Raw genomic sequence first — 10,182 nt, 5'->3', positions numbered from 1 at the left:
AAATAAAAACGGCGGGGAAACACTCATCTTTAAAAAAAAAAAAAAAATCACCCATCCGGGTACTAACCACACCTTAACTTCAGTGATCTATTTATTGTAGCAATTTGATTATTCCTCTAACAAATATTGATTTTTCAGACTAGCCAAGGAATGTTGGAGAGGGAAGGACCGCAGGTTAAGGAGACTGGTAGAAGACCTCAGTATGTTACCGTTCGATACCGAAGACCAGAATCCAAACGAACCAAGGTAAATGACTGATCGAGTTTTGCGAAAGATTCAAATGATTTCTCAAAATTCACTCGCCTGGCGCGCGGGAGACCTGGGTTCGATTCCCGGCGGAGTCAGCAGACAAATGAGCAATTCCGTGGCTGGTCGTTGTGGGACCAGCTTCGCCTCGGGAGGAAAAAGATTAGCTATGAGTATGTAATAACAAGCTGGGTCCGTCCCTCCGCGAATTATTTAGCCCGTAGTTTATTCGATCGTGATTAAAGAAAATCAGTACCTATGTACCTACCTAATTTGTTTAATATTGAGTTTATTATTATTATTCTTGATTTGATTTTTTGATTTTACTTTCATGTAATGATTTAAAATCACGACTAGAGCCCGTTCTCCCTTTATTCCCAATATAATGTATAAGTCACCCATTCATTTATTGGCCTTCCTCGGTTGATATATAGGTCGACTAGGTTTGGATAAGTCCTTCTATGGGGACAGACAGACAGACACCGAAGCGAATACAATAGCCCGTCCACTATCCCTTTTTTTATTACTATCGTAATAATAAAGGAAGGACGGGCTAAAAATGGTTATAAAGATCGGTGATCGTACTGTAGGTAAACACTCGGTGCGTGGATAAAATGAGATATTTGGAAAATCTTACAATCCACCAAAAACTGTGACACTAAAGGCAGGAACACACTAACATTACGTCACGTTACTTGAGCTCACGTGAGGTGATAGTAATGTGGCTGTCCTGAAGGAGATTACCTACAATAACTTTGAACGACATCTTTCTGACTCCCCATGACTTCACGTGACGTGATGGTAGTGTTTCTACCTTAGCACAAAAAAATAACATTTCTTTATTAACTAAATCTTTTATTTGTTTATAGAACTCACACCAAGCTGAACCCCAGGACTACTCACTCACTCTTCTCACATCTCGTGAGGACGTTTATTTACCTTCAAGAGGCTGAGTAGAGTACACCTCGAACTCTAAGCACAGACGATAAAGAGTTAGGATCTGACTCGCTGAGTACTCTAATAAAGAGAGTAGTTCTTTTTTTCTAATTCACTGACTCTTCTCACATCTCTACTTTAAAGGTCCAGCCCCGCTTGACCACCAGCAACACAAGCTGTGAACTCGTCACGTACCAGACAATCCAAACGCCCACCTCTTCCAGCTCCGTGCTCATCATTTTGGAGGAAACAGAATCCGAATCTTGCCCCCGGACATCGCGGCCTGGCACAATGCGCGCTCAACATTGCCAGTGTGAAGGGAGGACCGAGTTGGGAATGTGGAAAGTCGAGACTCATAAACCAGGTAACTTTGACCCAAGGATTCTTATACAACTGATCAAAAATTTCAAATTAAAAACAAAAACAACAACATTGTTTCATTCACTTCGAACAGCCGAAAGAGGTATCTACTTTTGAATCTCTTCTAATTTCATTTCATCAGTAGTCAACCACTTTCGATCATAAGACCAATCTCAGTGGTTAACGCGGTGGACTCTGGATCCTAACGTTGATGTTTTGATCCCTGAGCTGTGACCACACATCGTCGACCCCGTCGATCGATAGTCGTTCGACGTCGACTGAAACCCTACACTACCCATGCGAGTCAAATTTCGCCAAAATCAGACAAGCCGATCGGGAGTTATAGCGCAACAAACAAATGGGCAAACTAAAATAGTCTTTAGTTTAGGACTATAGGATCAGGTATACCTGACACCTGATGAGCACACACACTATCAGGTAGACCTGACAGGTTCGGGAATTGAACTCACGACCTGGCGCATATAAATATTGTTTATCTGGTTGGTTTTGCAAGTTATTGCATTGTAAGTTTGGTTCTGCAGGCGACGGGCTTCTAAAAGTCGCTATTTTTAGGCAATTCATTTCGAATCTATGTGCCAAGTTCGGGCGACATTGACTGAAATCTAAAGGCCTGAAAATTAAGAACTCTTTTGAGCTTTTTCAAAGATTTGGCGTTTCAAAGATTTGGCCGAACCGTACATTTCTCGAGGTCCGGCCCGCGGACACTTGATCATCGAAGCTGTCTGCAAAATTTCAGTGACCTGTGGCTAAAGGTACAGGTACAGTTGTGAGAAGCGCTAGTTCCTTTTGAGCTTTTTCTCAATATAGCCCTAAATATCGGAACTTTGGTAAGGATTGTAAGGAATAACGGCCGAACCGTACCTTCTGGAAAGAGAGCCCAAGGATATTTTTTATTACATTGAGTACGCCAATGCACTTTTTGGGTACTTTTACATCGGAATAGGACTCTATCTCGAAAAAAATTGTCATTTGGTTGAGCCCCATTCATTTCGAATCTATGTGCCAAGTTCGGGCGACATTGGCTGAAATCAGGCCTGAAAATTGAGAACTCTTCTTGAGCTTTTTCAAAGATTTGGCGTTGAATAGCGGCCGAACCGTACATTTCTCGAGGTCCGGCCCGCGGACACTTTTGATCATCATAAATGGTCGAAGCTGTCTGCAAAATTTCAGTGACCTGTGGCTAAAGGTACAGGTACAGTCGTGAGAAGCGCTAGTTCCTTTTGAGCTTTTTCTCAATATAGCCCTAAATATAGCGGAACTTTGGTAAGGAATAACGGCCGAACCGTACCTTCTGGAAAGAGGGCCCAAGGATATTTTTTATTACACAATTCATCCAATCTCTGTGCCAAGTTCGAGCTGAACTTTGGCTGAAATCTAATCATCATAAATTATCGTGAGACGTGGCTAACGCATACTGTCCAATTTTAGGCAATGCATTTCACATAGACGCAAAAGAAGCTCTGGATAGAGACCATATGAGAACTTGTAGTAAAACTTGGAACACTTGTAGTAAAACTGTGTCTACAAGCAACATCTCTGATGTCACGACCTGCTTTGATTGCGATTGCAACTTCGATCCCTTCAGTTCCCTCACAGAGCAGGACGAAGAGGTAAGAAAGAAAAATATCTTGGAGGAGAAAAATTTAAATCTGGGTTTATACTCTTTTCCCGGAATGAGTCGATCCCTTCAGTTCCCTCACAGAGCAGGACGAAGAGGTAAGAAAGAAAAATATCTTGGAGGAGAAAAATTTAAATCTGGGTTTATAGGTACTCTTTTCCCGGAATGAAATTCCATGACTATTCCAAGACTTTTAGGCCGGTTTGCAGATTCCATGACTTTTCCATGTTTTCCAGGTCGCGTATAAACCCTGTTACAATAGTCTTTTTACACTCGTAATGCCACCACTGGTCGCTACTCGATTAAAGCTACTCAATTGTCCTCACGAGGCTGAGAGCATCCCGAACTCTTAAACCCTGTTACAATAATCTTTTTACACTCGTAATGCCACCACTGGTCGCTACTCGATTAAAGCTACTCAATTGTCCTCACGAGGCTGAGTGCACCCCGAACTCTAAAGCACAGACTATAAAGAGTTGGGATCTGACTCACTCACTGAGTAGTTCAATGAAAAGAGTAGTTCCTTTTTGTTACTCACTCATTACAAGCCGATCCTGACGTTGCCGCTACCGACAACAAGCGACGCGACGGACGCGATAGAGACGCGGGAAGGGAAAGGTCGGAACATCGCGGGGACGAATGATGCCCGGGACGAAGTCGTCAACACTATCGTCTACGATGAGGCGAATGGACGTAAAGCGACAAAGAGGAGTGACAAATCCAGACACGGGGAGAAGAGAATTATGAACAACGGGGTCATGCAGAGTGTTCGCAACGCGAGGAAAAAAATCAAAAAGAAGATCCGCAACTTAAGAAATTCCAAAGAGAAAGATTCGCGGGCGTCGAATAGAGGAGGGAGTCCCTCTAGTGAACATTCGGGGAGGAGGCACAAGAACCTCGTGTTCAAAGACTTCAGCAACCCCATCTGTTTATTTACCTTCAAGAGGCTGAGTAGAGTACACCTCGAACTCTAAGCACAGACTATAAAGAGTTAGGATCTGACTCGCTGAGTACTCTAATAAAGAGAGTAGTTCTTTTTTTCTCATTCACTGACTCTTCTCACATCTCTACTTTAAAGGTCCAGCCCCGCTTGACCACCAGCAACACAAGCTGTGAACTCGTCACGTATCAGACGATCCAAACGCCCACCTCTTCAAGCTCCGTGCTCATCATTTTGGAGGAAACAGAATCCGAATCTTGCCCCCGGACATCGCGGCCTGGCACAATGCGCGCTCAACATTGCCAGTGTGAAGGGAGGACCGAGTTGGGAATGTGGAAAGTCGAGACTCATAAACCAGGTAACTTTGACCCAAGGATTCTTATACAACTGATCAAAAATTTCAAATTAAAAACAAAAACAACAACATTGTAAAGCGCCACTAGTGGCACTAGTTTGTTTTTAATTTGAAATTTTTGATCAGTTGTTCTGAAAATGCCATCAGGAGATGTGCGAAATATGTCAACCACTGTATTATTTGTAATCTTTGTATAGTAACCCTATGTATCTTTTATAAATATACAATCTCAAATAGTCCAAGTCAAGTTAAGACATAGTATATTCAATTCTACCTCTAGTTAGAGTGTTTGTCGTTTGACTATTTTTTATTAATTATTATTGTGTGGAAATGAAACTCTCCAGAAAAAAGGGCACCCGAAACCCCTGATCGAGCTTTAATAAACAGACGTTCTTTAGGTATTAAACATGCGAGTCAAATTTCGCCAAAATCAGACAAGCCGATCGGGAGTTATAGCGCAACAAACAAATGGGCAAACTAAAATAGTCAAAAAAGTAATTTATTTGGTTCGTTCAAAGACAGTTTCGGTTATCTGTTAGCTAGGTCATTAATTGACAAAATAAAACCAACCCACTTTCACACCATCTTCTACAGCGACCACCAACTCCAGACAGGTGTACACCACGAGAAACACCCCAACACCCTCTTCAATCCCGCCCAGCAGAGAGCAAAACACCAGCCGTTTCCATACCGAGCTCAACTCTAAACTGTCCAGCTACTTCGAAGAGTACACGGTCCAGCCCCAGCACCTGAGCTTACCCACAACACCATGCTACGAAGTCTACCGCTCAACCACCAAACCGACGGAGTCTTTCCCGCCCACCCCCAACAGTCAGTCAGATGATCAGCTCTGTCGAGAACCCTGGGAGCAAAATAAGAGCGACCGTCAAAGCAGTCGAAGACGGAGCCCCGAAAAAAGTGAACGCCAAAGCACAGGAAGACGGAGCTCTGAGAAAAGTGATCGCCAAAGTACACGGAGACAGAGTACTGAGAAAAGTGATCGCCAAAGCACACGAAGATGGAGCCCACGACTCAGACCACAAGCGTCTTTTTTTAAAAAAAAAAAGATGAGTGTTTCACCGCCGTTTTAATGTAGCAGTTGTTTCATCGCTACGAAATAAAAACGGCGGTGAAACACTCATCTTTTTAAAAAAAAAAATAATAATAATAACAAAAGAAAACACTATAGGCCCGTTCCCGCATGTCGTTCGGAAAAAAATCGTGTCGTGCGTAAGTGGAAAGACTCTCATTTAAATTACATTGCCTACAGGACATTTGTGGGGAAAAAATCTGATGAAACTCACGACAAGTGAGAACGACCTTAAGGTGTGTCCACACGTAGTCGATCATCGATGTCGATCCACAGTAAATTCACATCGATCGATGGTCGCTGGCTGTGATATCCACAAAACTTTCGAGGAGGCTCTCAACTTCACCACAAAAACAATTCATGATCTGATTTGATACCCAAAATCTCTCTCTCTCACCTCGATCGATGGTCGATGGCTGTGATATCCACAAAACTTTCGAGGAGGCTCTCAACTTCACCACAAAAACAATTCATGGTCTGATTTGATACCCAAAATCTCCCTCTCACCTGGATACTATTCGTTGCAGCTGAAGCGGCGGGTTCTCGGCTTGACTAGCGCCCACCGTCTCACTGACCACTCCGCCCACGCTAGATCCGGATCCGACTAGATGCGGGGAGACTCATAAACCAGGTAACTTTGACCCAAGGATTCTTATACAACTGATCAAAAATTTCAAATTAAAAACAAAAACAACAACATTGTAAAGCGCCACTAGTGGCACTAGTTTGTTTTTAATTTGAAATTTTTGATCAGTTGTTCTGAAAATGCCATCAGGAGATGTGCGAAATATGTCAACCACTGTATTATTTGTAATCTTTGTATAGTAACCCTATGTATCTTTTATAAATATACAATCTCAAATAGTCCAAGTCAAGTTAAGACATAGTATATTCAATTCTACCTCTAGTTAGAGTGTTTGTCGTTTGACTATTTTTTATTAATTATTATTGTGTGGAAATGAAACTCTCCAGAAAAAAGGGCACCCGAAACCCCTGATCGAGCTTTAATAAACAGACGTTCTTTAGGTATTAAACATGCGAGTCAAATTTCGCCAAAATCAGACAAGCCGATCGGGAGTTATAGCGCAACAAACAAATGGGCAAACTAAAATAGTCAAAAAAAGTAATTTATTTGGTTCGTTCAAAGACAGTTTCGGTTATCTGTTAGCTAGGTCATTAATTGACAAAATAAAACCAACCCACTTTCACACCATCTTCTACAGCGACCACTAACTCCAGACGGGTGTACACCACGAGAAACACCCCAACACCCTCTTCAATCCCGCCCAGCAGAGAGCAAAAGCAAAGACAGTTTCGGTTATCTGTTAGCTAGGTCATTAATTGACAAAATAAAACCAACCCACTTTCACACCATCTTCTACAGCGACCACCAACTCCAGACAGGTGTACACCACGAGAAACACCCCAACACCCTCTTCAATCCCGCCCAGCAGAGAGCAAAACACCAGCCGTTTCCATACCGAAACTTGGAAACACTTAATGATACTTGGAACACTAGAACACCAAATCAACTTTGGCCACTGCAGCCCAGATTAATTTCTCGAAACCGACTGAATTTTCGGTGATCAATTTTCCTTCACGGAGTCAGGACCATTTCAAAATTCTCAGTAAAAACAACTTTCCCCCCTCTTTCTTATTATCCAAGTTTATTCACACATAAAAAAAAACACCTTTGAATACCATACCGAGCTCAACTCTAAACTGTCCAGCTACTTCGAAGAGTACACGGTCCAGCCCCAGCACCTGAGCTTACCCACAACACCATGCTACGAAGTCTACCGCTCAACCACCAAACCGACGGAGTCTTTCCCGCCCACCCCCAACAGTCAGTCAGATGATCAGCTCTGTCGGGAACCCTGGGAGCAAAATAAGAGCGACCGTCAAAGCAGTCGAAGACGGAGCCCCGAAAAAAGTGAACGCCAAAGCACGGGAAGACGGAGCCTTTTTATTCAAAAGTTTTAAGGAGTAGTCTGTGGCTTCTCCGCAAAGAATCAAAATTTGGTTTGAAATTAAAACCATCGTTAAAATTTTGTTTGAGACCATGTAAGAGAGAAGAAGGAGTGTGAATTTTAGGTAAGTTTCTTCAGCAAAAGATGGAGCCCTGACAAAAGTGATCGCCAAAGCTCACGAAGACAGAGTACTGAGAAAAGTGATCGACAAAGCACACGAAGATGGAGCTCTGAGAAAAGTGATCGCCAAAGCTCACGAAGACAGAGTACTGAGAAAAGTGATCGACAAAGCACACAAAGATGGAGCCCTGAGAAACAATCGGAGTTCGGGAAACCTATAGGTTTCACCCTCCATTCGGCCACAAGCTGGCCGCCTCCTTACATTAACCTCCCTCAGCCTAAGTAGGGTCAGGAAAAGCCAGCTACACGAGATTGCCCCAGATGATCACCCATCCCGATACTAACCACGCACAACGTTGCTTAACATTTGTGAACCATTTATTCCTAGTTTAAATATTGCTTCTTCAGACCCAAATGTCACCCGTTCGGCTACTAACCACACGTAACGTGTTCCCGCACTCCGACGCGCTACGCTCGTGAAAGCTCGGAGCACATCGGGGAACCGCGGACATGGCCGTCAGATTCCGAGGAGAGCGAGTCGAGTACGATCGTTATCGCACATCGGGGAACCGCGGACATGGCCGTCAGATTCCGAGGAGAGCGATTCGAGTACGATCGTTATCGCTTAACATTTGTGAACCATTTATTCCTAGTTTAAATATTGCTTCTTCAGACCCAAATGTCACCCATTCGGCTACTAACCACACGTAACAACGACTTCTATACGGACACAACCACTAGCTCTACCGGGTCCAGCAACCTCTCTCCGGGCGAGTCTGTAGAGAACCTGTGCGACGAATGCAAGTGCTGCGCGCACTACTGTACCGGACAAGCGCTGTACACGGGTCCCAATTCCCTGTGCGTGTGCTACTCCACGCAAGAGTACAAAGAGACGCGGTTTGGTTACGAAACGCCAGAACTGCTAGGCAAAAGGACGCGGCAGCCCGCGCCGAGACCTGAGCTTCCCGCCGCACGTAAAGTCTTCCTTGAGCATAAAAATCTTCCAGCGAAGCGGGAAACACGCGCGGTCATGCGAGAAAAGGAGAACAGAGGTCAACGAAATGGTGATAAATGCGGAGCTCAGCAAGAGAAAACAGATAAATGCAGAGCTCACCAAGAGAAGACAGAAGAAATGGTGTTTCAATACAAAGGGAAAGTCCCGGGGAAGGAACCTGCAATACAGAACCACCACAAAGAGCGCGCGACTTCTATACGGACACAACCACTAGCTCTACCGGGTCCAGCAACCTCTCTCCGGGCGAGTCTGAAGAGAACCTGTGCGACGAATGCAAGTGCTGCGCGCACTACTGTACCGGACAAGCGCTGTACACGGGTCCCAATTCCCTGTGCGTGTGCTACTCCACGCAAGAGTACAAAGAGACGCGGTTTGGTTACGAAACGCCAGAACTGCTAGGCAGTCTGAAGAGAACCTGTGCGACGAATGCAAGTGCTGCGCGCACTACTGTACCGGACAAGCGCTGTACACGGGTCCCAATTCCCTGTGCATGTGCTACTCCACGCAAGAGTACAAAGAGACGCGGTTTGGTTATGGAACGACAGAACTGCTAGGCAAAAGGACGCGGCAGTATGAGCATGCGCCGAGACCTGAGCTTCCCGCCGCACGTAAAGTCTTCCTTGAGCATAAGAATCTTCCAGCGAAGCGGGAAACACGCGAGGTCATGCGAGAAAAGGAGAACAGAGGTCAACGAAATGGTGATAAATGCGGAGCTCAGCAAGAGAAAACAGATAAATGCAGAGCTCACCAAGAGAGGACAGAAGAGATGGTGTTTCAATACAAAGGCAAAACTCCGATGAAGGAGGCTCCAATACAGAACAACCACAAAGAGCGCCCTCACGAACTAACCCGAAAGCAAACCGAAGAGTACGTCACGTTCCAATACAAAGGAAGCGCCGTGAAGACTCGAGTAAGGCCGGACGATACCGAGCCCGGCCGACGTCGAGGGAACTCCAAACCGTGCAGCGACTCGGTGAAAGACGCACAGAGGACGGAACAGCCCGGACAAGTCCAGATGAAATTGAAACCGTGGACTGAGCAGTCTCGTAAGGTGACGTATAAGGAGAACCGTCTGGATGGGAAGGAGACGGAGAGTTCGGTGGTGTTTAAAGAGTCCACGGATACGTCCACATCCGGGAGGTCTGTCCGTACCAGCAGTATTCGGAAGAGATCTACACGCAATAGTCTGACAGGTGAGCCCCCTGCTAGGCAAAAGGACGCGGCAGCCCGCGCCGAGACCTGAGCTTCCCGCCGCACGTAAAGTCTTCCTTGAGCATAAAAATCTTCCAGTGAATCGGGAAACACGCGCGGTCATGCGAGAAAAGGAGAACAGAGGTCGACGAAATGGTGATAAATGCGGAGCTCAGCAAGAGAAAACAGATAAATGCAGAGCTCACCAAGAGAAGACAGAAGAGATGGTGTTTCAATACAAAGGGAAAGTCCCGGGGAAGGAGCCTGCAATACAAAACCACCACAAAGAGCGCGCTCACAAATTAGCGCGAAAGCAAACT

The 10,182-nt window shown here is 45.0% G+C and overlaps 1 protein-coding gene across 1 annotated transcript; it reads left to right on the top strand.

The window, feature by feature from the left end:
• Positions 1-3,247: 3,247 nt before the first annotated feature.
• On the top strand, positions 3,248-8,314 carry LOC103508811 (cell wall protein RBR3-like). Its single transcript, XM_026823317.1, has 5 exons — positions 3,248-3,279; positions 4,260-4,479; positions 5,071-5,379; positions 7,683-7,866; positions 8,104-8,314. The coding sequence occupies exons 2-5, from the start codon at positions 4,407-4,409 to the stop codon at positions 8,312-8,314; spliced, it is 777 nt and encodes a 258-aa protein (XP_026679118.1). The 5' UTR covers positions 3,248-3,279; positions 4,260-4,406.
• The last annotated feature ends 1,868 nt before the right edge of the window (positions 8,315-10,182 follow it).

This window comes from Diaphorina citri, unplaced genomic scaffold, assembly GCF_000475195.1.
Source record: "Diaphorina citri unplaced genomic scaffold, Diaci psyllid genome assembly version 1.1 scaffold436, whole genome shotgun sequence".
Classification (NCBI taxonomy): domain Eukaryota; kingdom Metazoa; phylum Arthropoda; class Insecta; order Hemiptera; family Psyllidae; genus Diaphorina; species Diaphorina citri.
This window is presented reverse-complemented; position numbering and strand designations above follow the sequence as displayed.

Bases quoted from the DNA above. Each gene is read 5' to 3' on its own strand.
- LOC103508811 (XM_026823317.1), top strand. From the start codon at position 4,407: ATGCGCGCTCAACATTGCCAGTGTGAAGGGAGGACCGAGTTGGGAATG. The intron at 4,480-5,070 runs GTAACTTTGACC...CATCTTCTACAG, and splicing joins AGTCGAGACTCATAAACCAG to CGACCACCAACTCCAGACAG. The intron at 5,380-7,682 runs GGAGCCCCGAAA...TCAGCAAAAGAT, and splicing joins CCGTCAAAGCAGTCGAAGAC to GGAGCCCTGACAAAAGTGAT.